This window comes from Chelonia mydas, chromosome 23 (assembly GCF_015237465.2).
Source record: "Chelonia mydas isolate rCheMyd1 chromosome 23, rCheMyd1.pri.v2, whole genome shotgun sequence".
NCBI lineage: Eukaryota > Metazoa > Chordata > Testudines > Cheloniidae > Chelonia > Chelonia mydas.
The window spans coordinates 11,419,526-11,438,727 of record NC_051263.2 but is presented as its reverse complement, the minus strand read 5'-3'; the positions used below and the strand labels follow the sequence as shown (position 1 = coordinate 11,438,727).

The following is a 19,202-nucleotide window of genomic DNA, read 5'->3' as shown; positions in this document are numbered from 1 at the left end:
AGTGATCTACTTCATTAACTGAAAAGTCATTCTTCTTACCTATTTGAGTTCTCAGTTCACCAGGTTCTGAAAGACAGACATGAAAATGGTTAGAAAAGATTAATTCATGGGCAAGTTTTCTGGTTCCTCAAGGACCTTCCTGTTCAGGCCTTTCTAAGGGCTCAATCCAATTCCCAATGAAGTCAATGGAAGCAGTAGCAGCCATTACCCAATAACCTCAATTTTTCAAAAGTCACTGCAGTATCATAGAACACATAGAGAGCTACCTCCCACTCTGGAGATTCCCAACATAAACTGGAATTTTCCCAGCTCTTTTAGTATTACTGACATGTGGATGTTGTTCTGTACTAGACCATGTTAATCCCATGTATTAGTGATGCTGACAAATCTGTTTTGAGTGTGTGTATATCTGTGTGTGTTTGTGTCTGTGAATACTAAGCCCTTTTCTACAATTACCAGCAAAATAACATCAGATGCTTTGAATACTAGTAAGTCAGAAACATTTCTAATTCAACTGGGATTGACATTAAAAAAACACACACAAAAAACCACATGTATTTAAAGTTTCCTCTTCTTCAGTCACAGCTCTCTACAATTGGGGCCTGAAATAACCAAGTACTCTTTCCTCTCTTTTCTGTCAATATTGTTGAGTGAGAGTGAACAGTAAAGAGAAAACATTTGTCAATCATTAATGGAATGTGGATTTTTTTTCAGTGTTACACAAGGGCATATATGTGCATGTGCAGACACCCTCCCACACCCACCCATATTGTTAAATCATGTTCCCATGGTTTTACATGGCAACTTCTTCTTAACTTCAGTGGAAGCAGGATGACAGCCAATCTCTACTAATTGAAAGAATCTCCATAATTCTCATTCTTCAGCTGAAAAATATAAACCTGTTCCTCTGATTTAGCTTTCCTGCTATAACAGAACAGCAAAACCAAATCAAACATTAAGAGTAAGAATGTTCCAACATTGGTGTTAGAGAAAAGAGGGAGAAAAAGGAGATTTTATTGTGGTGACCTTTTCAAACTGTAAGATAACCAGAACCCCAGTGGTGAGCACTGCGTAAGTGTCAAGAGGGAGAGAGCGACTAGATTAAACAAATAAAGAAATTAGCTGCTAATTAATAGTAAAAGTACACAATTATAAGAGCCTGCTTGATTTATGAGGTATCATTCAGCAATCACAAGGACTTTACTGGGAGTTCTGAGCATGCAGTGATTCCAGACTCTGAGTCATAAACTGCTCAGTAACTTCCTGGTTAGATGAAGGAAATAGGTGAGGTGAAATCCTGGTTCCACTGAAATAAATGGCAACACTCACAATGTTACCCTAGATTTGAGGGATGTGTGTACCCTAGAATGTGATCTAGCCAATTGCAAACATATTATGTGCATTCAGCCACCATGTATTAATAAAATAGAACACCACATAGGTAAGGGATAATTGGAAAACAGGCTTTCAGAAGCAAGGTCAAAACTAGTTGACAGTTTTTGCTAATAAGAATGGGAGGAGGGGGAGAAAAGGAAACAAGTGAGACTGAAAACCTTGGTGGTTGGAAGCCCTTGAGTCTGGGCTCCTCTGATAGTAGAAGTTTATTGAAAGTTAGGAAAAGTGATGATCCAGTAGGGGCATTATGATCTATGTATTTTGTAGAAGTTAGCTATAAAAAATCTAGATAATAGAGTGTACTTTGGAGCAGTCCTCTGAAGCCATCTTAAGAGAGACTTTTTTCTGACACCTTTTCTCCCCACACAAATGTCTGAAACAGACACACCAGCATTTGAGAGGAGCGTGTGAGAGGGGAGGGCTCCTGCCTCATACTGAGAACAAGGGGCGATCAGCGGGTTATCTCAAGTGCCTATATACAAATGCACAAAGCCTGGGAAACAAGCAGGGAGAACTGGAGGTCCTGGCAAAGTCAGGGAATTATGATGTGATTGGAATAACGGAGACTTGGTGGGATAACTCACATGACTGGAGTACTGTCATGGATGGGTATAAACTGTTCAGGAAGGACAGGGAGGCCAGAAAAGGTGGGGGAGTTGCACTGTATGTAAGGGAGCAGTATGACTGCTCAGAGCTCCGGTATGAAACTGCAGAAAAACCTGAGAGTCTCTGGATTAAGTTTAGAAGCCTGAGCAACAAGGGTGATGTCGTGGTGGGAGTCTGCTATAGACCGCCGGACCAGGGGGATGAGGTGGACGAGGCTTTCTTCCGGCAACTCACGGAAGTTACTAGATCGCAGGCCCTGGTTCTCATGGGAGACTTCAATCACTCTGATATCTGCTGGGAGAGCAATACAGCGGTGCACAGACAATCCAGGAAGTTTTTGGAAACTGTAGGGGACAATTTCCTGGTGCAAGTGCTGGAGGACCCAACTAGGGGCAGAGCTCTTCTTGACCTGCTGCTCACAAACCAGGAAGAATTAGTAGGGGAAGCAAAAGGGGATGGGAACCTGGGAGGCAGTGACCATGAGATGGTTGAGTTCAGGATCCTGACACAAGGAAGAAAGGAAAGCAGCAGAATACGGACCCTGGACTTCAGAAGAGCAGATTTTGACTCCCTCAGGGAACTGATGGGCAAGATCCCCTGGGAGAATAACATGAGGGGGAAAGGAGTCCAGGAGAGCTGGCTGTATTTTAAAGAATCCTTATTGAGGTTACAGGGACAAACCATACTGATGTGTAGAAAGAATAGTAAATATGGCAGGCGACCACCTTGGCTTAACAGTGAAATCCTTGCTGATCTTAAACACAAAAAAGAGGCTTACAAGAAGTGGAAGATTGGACAAATGACCAGGGATGAGTATATAAATATTGCTCGGGCATGTAGGAATGGAATCAGGAAGGCTAAATCACACCTGGAGTTGCAGCTAGCGAGGAATGTTAAGAGTAACAAGAAAGGTTTCTTCAGGTATGTTGGCAATAAGAAGAAAGCCAAGGAAAGTGTGGGCCCCTTACTAAATGAGGGAGGCAACCTAGTGACAGAGGATGTGGAAAAAGCTAACGTACTCAATCCTTGTTTTGCCTCTGTCTTCACGAACAAGGTCAGCTCCCAGACTACTGCACTGGGCAGCACAGCATGGGGAGGAGGTGGCCAGCCCTCTGTGAAGGAAGAAGTGGTTCAGGACTATTTAGAAAAACTGAACGAGCACAAGTCCATGGGGCCGGATGCGTTGCATCCGAGAGTGCTAAAGGAGTTGGCGGATGTGATTGCAGAGCCATTGGCCATTATCTTTGAAAACTCATGGCGATCGGGGGAAGTCCCGGAAGATTGGAAAAAGGCTAATGTAGTGCCCATCTTTAAAAAAGGGAAGAAGGAGGATCCTGGGAACTACAGGCCAGTCAGCCTCACCTCAGTCCCCGGAAAAATCATGGAGCATGTCCTCAAGGAATCAATTCTGAAGCACTTAGAGGAGAGGAAAGTGATCAGGAACAGTCAGCATGGATTCACCAAGGGCAAGTCATGCCTGACTAATCTAATCACCTTCTATGATGAGATTACTGGTTCTGTGGATGAAGGGAAAGCAGTGGATGTATTGTTTCTTGACTTTAGCAAAGCTTTTGACACGGTCTCCCACAGGATTCTTGTCAGCAGGTTAAAGAAGTATGGGCTGGATGTTTTTGTTCTTCTCTTGCCAAGCAACTCTGGAAAGAAATTGGTATGCACTCTTATGTTTTCACCTGAATTTATAAGGTGGGTAGAAAGTTGGCTAGATTGTCGGGCTCAACGGGTAGTGATCAATGGCTCCATGTCTAATTGGCAGCCGGTATCTAGTGGAGTGCCCCAAGGGTTGGTCCTGGGGCCGGTTTTGTTCAATATCTTCATTAATGATCTGGAGGATGGTGTGGATTGCACCCTCAGCAAGTTTGCGGATGACACTAAACTGGGAGGAGTGGTAGATACGCTGGAGGGTAGGGATAGGATACAGAGGGACCTAGACAAATTGGAGGATTGGGCCAAAAGAAATCTGATGAGGTTCAACAAGGACAAGTGCAGAGTCCTGCACTTAGGACGGAAGAATCCCATGCACCGCTACAGGGACAGAATGGCTAGGCAGCAGTTCTGCAGAGAAGGACCAAGGGGTGACAGTGGACAAGAAGCTGGATATGAGTCAACAGTGTGCCCTTGTTGCCAAGAAGGCCAATAGCATTTTGGGGTGTATAAGTAGGGGCAATGTCAGCAGATCAAGGGACGAGATCGTTCCCCTCTATTCGACATTGGTGAGGCCTCATCTGTAGTACTGTGTCCAGTTTTGGGCCCCTCACTACAAGAAGGATGTGGATAAATTGGAGAGAGTCCAGCGAAGGGCAACAAAAATGATTAGGGGACTGGATAGCTGCTTTTAACTACCTGAAAGGTGGATCCAAAGAGGACGGATCTAGACTATTCTTAGTGATAGCAGATGACAGGACAAGGAGTAATGGTCTCAAGTTGCAGTGGAGGAGGTTTAGGTTGGATATTAGGAAAAACTTTTTCACTAGGAGGGTGGTGAAACACTGGAATGCGTTACCTAGGGAGGTGGTGGAATCCCCTTCCTTAGAAGTTTTTAAGGTCAGGCTTGACAAAGCCCTGGCTGGGATGATTTAGTTGTGATTGGTCCTGCTCTGGGCAGGGGGTTGGACTAGATGGCCTCCAGAGGTCCCTTCCAACTCTGTTATTCTATGATTTTATGTTTCAAAGTTATTTTCTCATCTAAGCAGCAATGGCTTGCTTGTTTTACTCCATGCTTATTTTCACAATCAGAATAAAAATAATAGCCAGAATTAAAGTCTCCAAGCTTTCTGGTATGCAGCGTTTACAGTTAAAATGAGTCTCATTCTGGTAAAGATCAAAATTCAGGTGAAAACATAAGAGTGCATACCAATTTCTTTCCAGAGTTGCTTGGCAAGAGAAGAACAAAATTTACAGTTCCTACCACTGTTAACATTGTAACAAATGTGGTAATTTCCTCCCTTCTCTTTAGGAAATCTGAAAGTACTATGTTTATGAATCCTGGCAGGGTTTTTATGATCCTGGCAGGCCAGGGTTCTTATGTAATTCCACGAGGAAGGGTAACCACCGCTCTCCAGGAACTAAGAACAGTGGGGGGTCATTAGAGAAATTAACAGTGCAGAGAGGCCCCACCTCCAGGGGAGGCTCCCCTATCCTAGTTTGAACTGGATTCTCCAGAGGACAAAGGACAAAGAAAGGATAAGTAGCCTGAGTTATAACCGACTGAGAGCCTTCTCTCTGATCCAGCAAATGGACAGAAGGGCCCAAATCTTTATGGATGGGTTGGAAGCACTGACACCAACCAGAGCCCATGTTGGAATAATAGTGTTTTAAAACATGTTCATTAAAACGGGCTAGCAAATACATTTCAGAAGACAGCTTTCCATTGAGCATAGACAAGATTTTACACCTTGAAAAATCCATTAGCATTGACCACAACCAGCTACAAAATTTTATCACTTAACCTGTCTGCTGAGTCTTGACATGCAGATTAGAAATCTGATTCCTGGGAGAAGGAGGAAAGGAAAGTTCATACACAGCCCAGAATCTCCCGTAACGTTACAATTTCCAACAGCATGAGAGATACCCCTGGTTCTATCTGTATTCCCTCTTGTATATAAAGGGGATTTTAAACAAATAGGAAATTTCCAAAGGGAAGAAGCAATGATACTGTAACTGCTATAGCTAATGGGCAGGACAATGAGGAGACCCGAGTTCCTACCTCTGCCAAAAATTCCTGAATCTAGAGGGGAGAGTGACCAAAGCTCCCTGTACTTCACTTTCCCCATCTGTACAAGGAGACAATACTGCTCATTGCCTCACAAGGTGGTAGGTTGTTTTATTCATTAATGTTGAGAGAATGCTTTGATCTCCTCCAGTGGAGGCTGGTTGTGATAGGAGGAAATCCCTCCATGAGAACAGGAAAGAGAATTAGTTCCTGCCCAGAGAAACTGCCAGAGCCTAAAGAGAGGGGTGCCTTGATGGGGCTTCTTAGGAAGCAGAGACAGATTTTTAAGGCATTTAGGCACCTCAAAATGCAGATAGGTGTTTAACTGGATATATTAAAGTGCCTAGGCACCTCACTCCCATTCTATCATCACTGGCAAATTCATTTTCAGATCTTTCTCCATTTCCACTGTAACAATTTGGTTATTAAAAATGAGTCCCTTTTTGCCGCTCCTCATTATCTGCAAAAGAATAACAGCAGTCTAAGATTATGCACATTTGCTTCATATTTCAAAGACCGGGGATCATTATTGGTGTAGTATGAGCAGGGTATCTGAGAAGTTAACAAGATATAAGTAGATCCATGTTTAAAGAAATACAGCATGGGCTAACATCCTGCTATACTGTATGAAAATGGAAAGCACTCTGAAAAGTGTTTTTCAGGCATAGCACTAGTCAAGGTCCCTTGTGCTCTCAACCATTCCAGGATATGCCATATTTTCTACTGGCCTAATCCTATAGCCTCTGCTAACCTCTGCTCAAAAGTGCCCCACCCCTCCAGCTTCTGTCTTGTCCCCCTCTGCTTTAATTAAGCCCTCCACCCCCTGTTTGATCACCACCATCTGGGTCCTGCCTTGTACATCTCTGCTCTCCCCCCATTGCAATTTGGGGGTGGAGCGACCGGCATGACTCACAGGCCTGTCTGCACAAGGTTTTCAAAAGGTTTTTATCTCAAAACAATTGAATTTTCCTTTTAAACCTCTGTGCTGGGTGAATGTAAGTACTCAGAATTCAATGGTAAAAAATAGTTACTCACCTTCTCCTAACTGTTGTTCTTCGAGATGTGTTGTTCATGTGCAATGCCAATCAGGTGCGTGTGCTGGAAGATTTTTCCCTTAGCAGCATCCGTCGGGTCGGTCTGGGGGCCCCCTGGAGGCGTGCCTTCATGGTGCTCAATATAGAGCCCTGCCGACCTGCCAACCCCTCAGTTCCTTCTTGCCGGCTACTCCAACAGAGGGGTAGGAGGGTGGGTATTGGAATGGACATGAACAACATATCTCGAAGAACAACAGTTACAAGAAGGTGAATAACTGTTTTTTTTCCCTTCGAGTGCTTGTTCATGTCCATTCCAATCAGGTGACTCATAAGCCCAAGTTCAGGAGGTGGGGTCAGAGTTGTCCACTGATTGGAGTACTGCTCATCTGAAGGACGCATAGTCTCTGGCCTGCTGGGTAATCACATAGTGCCCGGTGAAAGTGTGTATGGAGGACCACGTTGCCACTCTGCAGATTTCCTGAGTGGGAACCTGAGCCAGGAATTCTGTAGATGAAGCATGCGCCCTGGTGGAGTGTGCAGTGATCGGAGGTGCAGGAACACCTGCCATGTTGTAGTGTCCTGTATTCATGAGTGCTATCCATGACGAGATGCATTGGGATGACACAGGCTGACCTTTCATCCTGTGCACCACTGCCACAAATAACTGGACCAATTTTGTAAATGGTTTTGTTCTCTTGATGTAGAAGACCAGTGCCCTGCGGACATTCAGAGAGTGGAGTCTCTGCTCCCTGCCGCTGGAATGCAGCTTAGGGTAGAATACCAGGAGAAAGATGTCCTGGTTCATGTGAAACTGAGATGCAACCTTTGGGAGGAAAGCAGGATGAGGTCTGAGCTGAATCTTGTCCTTATAGAACATGGTGTAGGGAGGGTCTGATATTAGGTTCCTGAGCTCAGACACCCTCCTCGCCGAGGTTATCACTACCAGGAACGCCACCTTGTAAGAGAGGTAGAGCAGGGAGCATGTTGCTAATGGATCAAAGGGGGGCCCCATGACCCTAGAAAGGACCAAGTTGAGGTCACAAGAAGGGACAGGCTGATGGACCTCTGATGGTTCCAGGCTGATGGACAGGCTGATGTTAGGGTATAGCCTGTCAAGCCCTTTTAGGAATTGACTGACCATGGGGTTAGCAAACACAGAGCAGCCCTGCGTGCCCGTGTGGAAGGCTGAGATGGTGGCTAAGTGCACCCTTATAGAAGACAACGAGAGACCCTCCTGTTTCAGATGGAGGAGGTAGTCCAGAATAAGCGGCATTGAAGCTAGTGTTGGGGGCGAATGGTGCTGTGCCGACCAGATTGAAATTCTCTTCCACTTTGCAAGGTATGTGGCTCTCATAAAGAGTTTTCTACTTCCAAGGAGGACCTGTTTAACCTGGTCTGAAAGGAAAGCTCCAACAGTTTTAACCATGGAGCTTCCATGCCATGAGACGAAGAGACTGGAGGTTTGGATGCTGGAGATGTCCGTGATCTTGTGTAAGAAGGTCTGGGGAGAGTTGCAAGGCAACTGGGGCTCCCACGGACATGAGTAGGAGGGAAGTGTACCACTGCTGACAGGGCCAGGCCAGTGCTATCAGTATGACCTGAGCTCGATCTCTGCGGATCTTGAGGAGCACCTGGTGAACAACCGGTATGAGTGGAAAGGCATATAGGAGAGAACCTCCCCAATGGAGGAGGAATGCATCCATGCTGGAGCCCAGGCTGTGATTCTGGAAGGAGCAGAACTGCTGGCATTTCCTGTTGCATCGCATGGCAAAGAGGTCTATCAGGGGAAAACCCCACCTCTGGAAGATTGAAATTGTGACCTCTGGGTGAAAGGGCCACTCATGGCTGTGGAACGACCTGCTGAGGTGGTCCACCAGCTCGTTCTGTACCTCAGGGAGGTACGACTCCTGCAGGTGTATTGAATGTTCTACACAGAAGTCCCACAGCATCAGGGCTTCCTGGCACAGGGGAGAGGAATGTGCACCCCCGTTTGTTGATATAGAACACTGCTGTTGTATTGTCCATCATGATTGATACACATTGTCCAGTTAGATAAGGACAGAATGTCTGACATGCCAGGCACACCGCTCTCAGCTCTCTGACATTGATGTGGAGACCCAGATCTGCTTGAAACCAGAGGTCTTGAGTCCTGCAGTGTCCCAGATGAGCTCCCCAGCCCAAGTCTGACATGTCCATCACCAGTGACAGAGACCGCTATGGGGCGGCAAAGGGAACCCCTGAGCACACCTCCTGAACGTTGATCCGCCACAGGAGGGAGTCGAGGACTGGGTGAGGCAGGGTCACGATCCTATCCAAGCTGTCCTGGGCTGGGCGATACACTGACACAAGCCATGACTGAAGCGGTCGAAGCCCGAGTCTGGCATGCTGCACCACGTAGGTACAGGCAGTCATGTGTCCGAGAAGTTTCAGGCAGTTCCTCACTGTAGTGGTGGGAAACTGTCTGAGGCCTCGAATTATATCGTTCAGGGCCTGAAACCTTGCCTCCGGCAGGTATGGCCTAGCTTGGATCGAGTCCAGTACTGCCCCTAGGAACTCTATCCTTTGGACAGAAGACAGAGTCGATTTTGCTTCAATTAGAAGTAGACCCATGCTGCTGAAGGTGGCTCTGATGAATCTGACCTGAGCTTCCCCTTGGGTCCTGGAGTGGCTTTTGAGGTCGAGGTATGAAAATACCTGTACCAGGTGCCTTTGCAAGAATGCAGCGACAACTGCCATGCACTTGGTGAAGACTCGAGGTGCTGCGGACAGGCCGAATGGGAGGATGGTAAATTGGTAGTGGGTACTGTTGACCACAAACCTGAGGTACTTTCTGTGGGGCTGAATGATTGCGATATGAAAATATGTGTCCTTCAAGTCGAGGGCGGCATACCAGTCTGCTGGATCTAGTGAGGGGATGACGGATGCCTAGGAGACCATGCAGAACCTGAGTTTATTCATGAACTTGTTAAGTTCTCTCAGATCCAGGATAGGCCTGAGGACGCCTTTGGCTTTCAGTATTAGGAAATACCGGGAATAAAAGCCCTCACCCCTGTGTTCCTGAGGAACCTCCTCCACTGCCCCTAGTGATAGGAACAACTGCACCTCCTGGATAAGGAGCTGCTTGTGAGAAGGGTCCCTGAAGAGGGATGGGGAAGAAGGGTGGAAGGGCGGGAGGGCACAGAATTGGATGGAGTATCCCCTCTCTACCGTGCAGAGCACCCAACAGTCTGAAGTGATACGGGACCATGCACGGTAGAAAGGGGAAAGACAGAAGAAAAAGGTAAGGTGGGGTAGATCCAGATTTTGATCTGGTGTGCCGTCCTCAACTACACCTTCAAAAGGACAGCTTAGGGCCAGAAAGCGGTTTGGGTTGGCCAGAGCCCTGAGTTTTTCAGGCGGTGTAGCCTCTTGTCTGTCTTTTCAGAAAAAAGAGTTACACCCTCAAATGGGAGGTCCTGAATAGTCTGCTGGGCTTCATAAGGGAGCCCCAAGACTTGGAGGCAGGAGACCCTTCTCATGGCTACCCCAGTAGCCGTGACCCTAGTGCTGGCATTTGCACCATCCAACACAGCCTGGAGGGAAGCCCGGGAGACTAGCTTCCCCTCCTCTACCAAGGCCAAGAACTCAGCTTGGGAGTCTGAAGGGAGGAGCTCCATAAATTGGGCCATTACCGCTCAGGTGTTTTAAGAGTACCTGCTGATGATAGCCTGCAGGTTCGAGATACGAAGCTGCAGGCACCCTGTAAAATAGACCTTTCTCCCAACAAGGGCTAGTCACTTAGCCTCCCTGTTTTTTGGGAAGGGCCCTTGGAAACCCTGTCTCTCACGCTGGTTAGCAGCATCCACAACAAGAGAGTCAGGTGGTGGGTGGGAATACAAATGTTCATACCCTTTGGAGGGCATGAAATAACACCTCTCATTGCACTTGGCAGTGGGCAGCAATGAATCTGGGGTCTGCCACAGGGTCTTGGTGGTGTCCACAATGGTTTTAATAAGCAGAAAGGCAATACGGGAAGGTCCGGAGGGTGCGAGGATGTCCACCATGGGATCAGCCTCCTCGACTACCTCCTCGGGCTTAATGCCCAGACTCTGAGCAGCCCTTCGCAGCAACTGCTGCAGCACCCCGTTGTTCTCAAGTGCTGGGACTATGGCTGTGCCCGCCAATGCCTCTTCTGGCGACGATGAGCAGGAAGCACCTATAAGAAGTGTATGCTCCCTGCCATCCACTCCCAAAGGGTCCCGCATCTGTCAGAGCAGTGTTGGTGCCGACAGAGCACTCGCCAGCACTGGGGCTGTTGACGCCAAACCCAGAGTTGGCACAGCCATTGGCAACACCGATGGAACCATCAATGGAGTCGGTGCCAACCCCCTTGCCTGTGCCGATAAAGGTGGTGGGCCCAGCGCTGAAAACATCGCCGGGGTCGTCAGTGCCCGTGCCGTAGTCAGTGTCGAGCTCGGTGCTGGTGCCGAAGTCAGACGGGTCTTCAGTGCCGAGGCTGGTGCTGGCAACGGCGCCTCAGCTGGAGGCATTGGCATGTGGGCAGGCGCCAAGGCAAACTGCGCAGTTGATGGCAGGACAAAGGTGGCTGAGGACTCAGAAGACGCAGCGGAGTGGTGCCCTTGAATTCTTCCCTGGCTTTGGTGAGAGACCCAGGGAGTCCAGAATGGCCACTGTGGTGGATTCTGCCACCGTGGTGGTCACGCTTTGGGCTCTCTCCTGTCTCTCCCTGACCTTGATCTTCAGCTTCTACTCCTCCTAGATCAGTAGGAGTCAGACCCTGACTCCGAGGTCTCAGAGACTGAAGACTATGGAGGAGCCGAGCTTTGGTGCTTTGAGCATCGAGAGCTTGGGGACCGAGTAGGTTCTCTGTCCAAGTGGGAGAGTGCCAAAGGACATGGAGAGGGGGACTGCTTGGACATCATTGCCAGCTTCCCTCTCGACTGCACCTGGGGGCGAGGTGGGACTGCCAGCGCTGCAAGTTCCTCCCTCCTCAGGGGCGAGAACAGTGCTGTAACATGCAGCAGGTCCCGAGCAGCTTTGAAAGCTTCCAGCATCAAAGGGAGCTGTAGCTGCTGACCCGTACGGACCAGTGACCATGGGAGGCCCGGACTCAATTGCCTCGCCTGGGCAGGAGTCAATGCAACCCCAGTAGGGGATCCGGAGGTGCGGCCCTCCTGAGGTCTTACTTCTCTGGATTTAGCCAGAGGTGACCGACTGTCTGGCTTCTTTTTCTTCTGAGGCAGCAGCGAGTGGGATCAATGCCTGCTCTCAGCTGGGCCTTGTGAGGTACCGTGTGGGTGCCGAGCACCCTGGGATGAGTCTTTTCTCGGTGCCAAGCTTAACGATGGGATCGGGGCACTCCACATCGAGGAGGCTGTGTTAGGAACTGGCTCCCCTGAGCCCGGTGGAGAGCTGCCTCCATGAGGATCAGTTACCCACTGTTTCCTTTCTTTAAGAGTTCTAGGGCGGAACTCGTGGCAGATCTTACAGTGATCTTTTTGGTGACCCTCCACTAGGCACCATAAGCATGAGGAGTGTGGATCGCTCATCAGCATGCGCTTCACACAGGCCACACAGGTTTTAAACCCTGAGGACCGCAGCATACCACGGTTCCAGGGAGTCGAAATGGGAGGGACCCCCAACAACTCTAATTACTAATTACTCTAATTACTAATGACTAAGGTAAACAATATACAAAGAACTGTAGAATACACTCTCTAAGCAAGGGCTATGGGAAGTTCTAGCCAACTGTCACTGGCAGTAAGAAGGAACTGAAGGAGTGGTGGGTCAGCAGGCAGGACTCCAGGATGACGGATGCTGCTAGGGGAAAAATCTTCTGGCCACCGTGCACGTGCGCACACACACACACCTGATTGGAATGGACATGAACAAGCACTCGAAGAAGAACTTACTGTTTTCATCAAGGTTTCAGACTCCAAAAGAACACTACATTTTTACATATTCCTTTTTTTTTTAAATTCTTTTAACTGGGAAAATTAACAGTAAAGGTTGTTTTGCTAAATATATTACTAAAGTATTCCACACACAATCAGAATAAAAGCACTCCAAATATAAAACCTTGGGGACAATTCTGCTCTGAGTTATATAAGTTTAAGTACAGCAAATCCTCTCACTCTCACAAAGTTATATCCACGGGAGGTTTTTTTTTTTCTGAAATAAACACTGAAAAATAGGACCCTATATTTTGTCTAACTGGGTCATGTTTTTTCATAGTTGGGGGCAAAGGGACAAAATCTGCTCTTAGTTGCAGTTGTGTGATTCCGGAAAAAAGTCTTGATGTCAGTGGAAAAACTCTGTATTTGAACTTGCGTAACTAAGCTCAGATAGATTGATAGATAGATAAATAGATAGATAGATAGATAGATAATCAACGAAAGTTTTCCTTGAGTGAGGATAGCACGGATAGCCTCTTACTGCAGAAATAAATATTACTTCTATTCCATTATTGAGATTTTAGTGACAAATATTTGAGAACATTTCAGAGCAGTGGTTCTCACAATAATTATACCTCTGTGCCTTGCACCTATTTACTAGAAAACATTATTGTAGAGGGAGCTGGTATGGATCCTTATATTTAGGTTGCCTAATTCTAATATAAAATACTTTGTGTGATCTGAGAAACTCTGACACCTTCATTTTTTTGGATTAGCCCTGAAAATTCAAGGGGGGGAAAATCCTTGGACTAGGTATGCACCTTTTCTTTCCCCCATGAAATTATTTCAGGTTTTGTTGAGATATACACTGTGATTAGATATTAAACCCTACAATTATTTTATACAGATAGAAACCAAAATCCTTTTTGTGTATAAACCGAAGTGTTTGTTATCTCCAAATTTAGGGCTTTGTATCTGTGAAATTAAAATGTTCTCTATAATTAGATTAAATCTTACTGATTTACTGTAGGGAGCCAGGGTGGCTCCCCTCCGAAACAGAGGGTAAAGAGCCACCCTCTGAGCCTGAGTGGGCGGGGCCAGACCAAGCTTCCGCCAATCCCCGGAAGGGGAAGGGTGGGGCAGGAAGTACAAAGGGAGGAGCCCTCTTCCCAGTGAGGAGAGCACCAGGGAGGGAGACAGACACAGGCTGCTCAGTCGCGATCCTGCTGCCGACCCAGGCGAAGCCCTGGGCAAGGAGGAACCTGACCGGGGGAAGGCCTGTGGCAACCAGGGCTACCGGCCGCTGAATACCCGGAGGAACCGGGGCTGCCCGCAGTGGATTATCCGGAGGAACCGGAGCTGCCTGCAGCAGATTACCCGGAGGAGATGGAGGTTCTGGAGCTGCCCGCAGCGGAATACCCGGAGGAGATGGAGGGACCGGAGCGACCCGCCTGAGAGAAACTGGGTAGGAAGTAGCCCAGGGGCCCAACTACACCGTGGGGTGGGTGTGTTTGGTCAGTGGGCGCAGATTGCCCCGCTGACCCAGCGGTGGGACCTTCGCCTCCTGCCACTGTCAGGGCCCTGGGCTGGAACGCAGTGGAGTTGGGTGGGCCTGCGTTCCCCTACCCCGGCGCTCCCCTGCCCGAGGGGCGCGCCACTGACTCGTGCCGGCGCTCCCCTGCCCGAGGGGCGCGCCACTGACTCGTGCCGGCGCTCCCCTGCCCGAGGGGCGCGCTACTGACTCGTGCCGGCGCTCCCCTGCCCGAGGGGCGCGCTACTGACTCGTGCCGGCGCTCCCCCGCCCGAGGGGCACGCTACTGACTCGTGCCGGCGCTCCCCCGCCCGAGGGGCGCGCTACTGACTCGTGCCGGCGCTCCCCCGCCCGAGGGGCGCGCTACTGACTCGTGCCGGCGCTCCCCCGCCCGAGGGGCGCGCTACTGACTCGTGCCGGCGCTCCCCCGCCCGAGGGGCGCGCTACTGACTCGTGCCGGCGCTCCCCTGCCTGAGGGGCGTGCTACTGACTCCTGCCGGCGCACCTCCCCGCTAATTCCCCAACGCCCGGGAGGTGGGGCCGAGGCCTGCCACGGAGACCATTGCTCTCCATCGCCCCTAGGGGCTCGGAGGACCGACCACCACCCGTCACAAGTGGTGGAGAATGCGGGCAGGTGATCCCTACCCCTGCAGAAAGGGGTTAGTGCGAGGGGACCTCTGAAGCTCCCCTATTGGAAAGATGGAGATAGAAAGGCTCATCAAGTTCCTGGCTGAGAGCCAGCAATAGCGGCAGCACCAACTCATGCAGCAGCTGGGTGCCCACCAGCAGCAGTTGCTTCAAACCCTGGGGGCCCAGCACCAGGAACAACAAACCCAGTGCTTCCAGCAGCTTGCAACCCTGTGGCCGGGCCATGGTGGTGTTCAACCGGAGCGGGCAGCCATCTCGACCCCGCCCGCCCCACCGATCCATCTGGCCAAGATGGGGCCTGAGGATGACCCGAAAGCCTACCTAGTGACCTTCGAGCGGGTTGCCTCCATGGCTGGGTGGGCGCCTGACCAATGGGCAACACTCCTCGCCCCATATCTGACGGGGCTAGCTCAGAAGGCTTACCGTGGGCTCCCAGATGATGAGGCCAGCATTTATGCGCGAGTGAAAGCTGCTATCTTGGATGCCTTCGACATTACCCCGGAAACATTTTGGCGACGGTTTCGGGAAAAGGTCTACCCCCCGGGTGCCAGACCCCGGGCTGTAGCCCAGGAACTGAAGGATGCGGGTACCCAATGGCTCCAATCTGAGCGTCGAACCGCAGCTGAGGTGACAGAACAGGTCATCCTCGAACAATTCGTGCACATCCTCCCGCCCCAGGGGAGGGCTTGGGTGTTACGGCACAGGCCACAAAGTCTAAGCGCGGCCGTCGCGCTTATGGAGGACTTTCTCGAGGCTGAGGCCCCGATAGGACCGGCCGCTGGCCCCCCAAGTCCTGGACCCAATGCACAGAAACCTGAACGGAGGGGGGCCACCTCCCAAACCAACACACCCCACTGTACCCGACAACCAGAAAGCGGCAGGACCGAGTTTTCCCGAAGGCCCGAGTCCCCACCACTCTCCGGCCCTGGACGCTCAACCCGACCACCAGGCCCTAGCCCACTCTGCAGCCCCATGGATGCCCCCATGCGGCCGGCGCACCCAGAGGTAGGACCTTGTTTCCGATGTGGCGAGTATGGGCATCTGCAACGGGGCTGTCCTGCAATGGATTGCAACTTTGGCCTGGTGTGCGCCGGGGAGCGACGGGCCCGTTTGCCCTCTGTGGCCAAACTGACAGCTCCCATGGAAGTCGCCGGGGTCCCTGTGGTGAGTCTAGTCGATTTGGGCTGTGGGCAGACCCTTGTCCGCCAGGCGCTCTTCTCGGACACCAAGCGGACCGGTGGGGAAGTACGGATTCAGTGCATCCACGGAGACGTAAAATCGTACCCCACGGTGCCGGTCCCCATCACGATGCACGGAGTAACTCAGTTAATGAATGTGGCGGTAGCATCATCCCTCGCCTATCCAGTGATCCTGGACCGTGACTGGCCAGACTTCGTCGAGGTGCTCCACTCCCTACCCACCAAAGAGGCGTTCGAGGGAGCCCCGCCTGAGAAGAAGACAGGACCTGACTCGACCTCCGACCCTGGAGCTGACCCAGGTCCCACCGCCAGGCCGGATGGCCTGGAAATGGCGGGTCCCCTTCCTGACCTGGTGGACTTTAGCCGAGATCAAAGGGAAGATCCTACGCTCCGGTTTGCCTATGAGCAGCTGGCCCGGGTGGATGGTGAGGTCGTGGAGGCGCAGCGCACCACCCAGTGGCCCAGATTTGAACTTAACCACGAGTGGCTCTACCGCCTTGACCGAGACCCCCAGACCCAACAGGTCCGAACCCAACTCGTGGTCCCCCGCATCCATCGTCGGGCTGTGCTGAAGCTTGCACATGACATCCCGGCTGCAGGCCACTTAGGGCAAGAAAAAACGGTGGCCAGGGTTCTGGCCAGGTTCTTCTGGCCCGGTGTCCACCAAGAGGTGAAGGATTATTGTGCGTCGTGCCCGGACTGCCAACATGCAGCCCCGGCTGGGGTACGGAAGGCCCCCCTGGTCCCATTACCAGTCGTAGGTGTGCCATTTGAGCGGGTAGCAATGGACCTGATCGGGCCTTTCCCAAAAAGCAAGGCGGGCCATCAATACATCCTCGTCCTGATGGACTATGCCACCCGCTTCCCAGAGGCCATCCCCTTAAGAAGTATCACCGCCCGCACTATTGCTGCGGAGCTCGTGAAGATCTTCGCAAGGGTGGGCCTCCCACGGGAGATACTCACTGACCAAGGGACCAACTTCACGTCTAAGCTGTTCTGCCAGGTATGCGCCCTATTGGGGATTAAGAAGTTGCAGACCTCGGTCTACCATCCCCAGACTGACGGATTGGTCGAGCGGTTTAACCGGACCCTGAAGGAAATGTTGCGGCGTTTCCCCATCCAGGACTTCCGCCAGTGGGACCAGCTGCTCCCTCCGTTGCTACTGGCGATTTGAGAAGTCCCACAGGCGTCCACGAAGTTCTCCCCGTTCGAGCTCCTCTATGGGCAGCGACCCCGCGGGGTGTTGGACCTCTTGAGGGAGACGTGGGAACACAACCCGTCTGCAACACAGGGTCTCTTGCAATATGTCTTACAACTGCAGGGGCGGCTGGAGCGGGCGGGTGAGCTCGCGAGGGAGAACTTAAGCACCGCCCAAAGAGCCCAGGAGCAGCACTACAATTGGGGTGCCCAGGCTCGATCATTCGGGCCAGGGGACCGAGTACTCCTCCTGCTCCCCTCGGAGGAATCAAAGCTGTTTGCCCGCTGGCAGGGCCCGTATGAGGTCCTTCGCCAGGTAGGGCCGGTAACTTATGAGATTCAGCAACCCGGTCACCGTAAGGAAAAGCAGATTTATCATGTAAACCTCTTAAAACCTTGGCGGGACCGGGAAGGGCTCCTAGTGGCCCCCTATCCCCCCGAACCGGAACTGGGGCCCCAACCACCCGAGGAGTCGGATAATGATGAACCCCAGCTAGCAGAGACACTCACTGTCGAGCAGCGAGAACAGGCACTCTGCCTAGTGAGGGCGTTCCCCAAGACGTTCACCACAAAACCCGGGCAGACTATGCTCACCCATCATGTGATCCAGACGGAACCCGGGGTGGTGGTCCGAGAGACAACCCGGCCATTGCCTAGGCGAATGCGGGAGGCCATAGAGGAGGAAGTCCAGGCGATGTTGGAACTGGGGGTTATTGAACCCTCCCAGAGGGAGTGGCGGAGCACCGTCATCCTCGTACCGAAGCCCGATGGGAGCCGGCGGTTTTGCATTGACTTCCGGAGGGTAAACGCCATCTCAAAATTTGACGCCTATCCGATGCCCCGTGTCGATGAGCTTCTTGACCGGCTCGGGGAGGCCTGTTATATTACCACTTTAGATCTCACCAAAGGGTACTGGCAGATCCCCTTGGATCCCAGGTCCAAGGAGAAGACCGCGTTTGCCACCCCTTCAGGGTTATACCAGTTCACCCGGATGCCTTTTGGCCTACATGGGGCCCCAGCAACCTTCCAGCGGTTGATGGACTGGGTATTGCAACCACATACGAGATACGCGGCAGCCTACCTGGACGATGTGGTCATCTATGGCAATAACTGGGAGAAACATCTTAACCAAGTAGCGGCAGTCCTCTGGGGCCTCCGCGCAGCCGGGCTTACGGCCAACCCAAAAAAATGCCGGATCAGGCGGGAGGAAACCACTTACCTGGGGTACACCTTGGGCCGGGGACAGGTCCGCCCCCTCATCGGGAAGGTCCAAGCACTCCAGGAATGTCCGGTGCCGACCACGAAGAGGCAAGTGCATCAATTTTTGGGCTTAGCTGGTTATTACCGGCGGTTTGTACCCCACTTCGCAAGCATTACGGCTCCGCTAACGGAGCTCTCGACCAAGGACAGTCCCCGCCAGGTGCATTGGTCCAACAAGTGTGAGATGGCCTTTCGAACTGTCAAAGAGCGGCTGTGTAGCGACCCAATACTCTTCAGCCCTGACTTTCATCAGGACTTTATTGTTCAGACAGATGCCTCAGGCGTTGGGCTTGGGGCGGTCCTCTCGCAGGAGGTGGACGGGGAGGAACACCCAATTGTTTACCTCAGTCGGAAGCTGTTCCCCAGAGAGCGGAACTACTCCGTCGTGGAGAAAGAGGCCCTAGCCATTAAGTGGGCAGTCGATGCTCTCCGCTACTACCTCCTCGGGGCCCCCTTCATATTGGTTATGGACCACGCACCCCTGAAGTGGCTTAATAAGATGAAGGACAATAATGCCAGGCTGATGCGGTGGTATCTCGCTCTGCAGCCCTATGCCTTCACGATTCACCATCGGGCGGGACGAGACAACGCCAATGCGGATTTCCTATCCCGCCTCGGAGAGGGTGAGGACGCCAGCTCCGAAGATCGGGAGCTGGATTTGAGGGGTGGGGTATGTAGGGAGCCAGGGTGGCTCCCCTCCGAACCAGA

At 51.3% G+C, this 19,202-nt stretch overlaps 1 protein-coding gene across 1 annotated transcript in view; it reads right to left on the bottom strand.

Moving 5' to 3' along the window:
• The window catches only part of LOC119564825 (butyrophilin subfamily 1 member A1-like), a 96,444-nt gene that overhangs the window by 53,909 nt on the left and 23,333 nt on the right, over nucleotides 1–19,202 (bottom strand). The window contains exon 7 of the mRNA XM_043534788.1: nucleotides 40–66. Coding sequence (XP_043390723.1) covers nucleotides 40–66 — 27 coding nt within the window. The remainder of the gene's footprint in view (nucleotides 1–39; nucleotides 67–19,202) is intronic.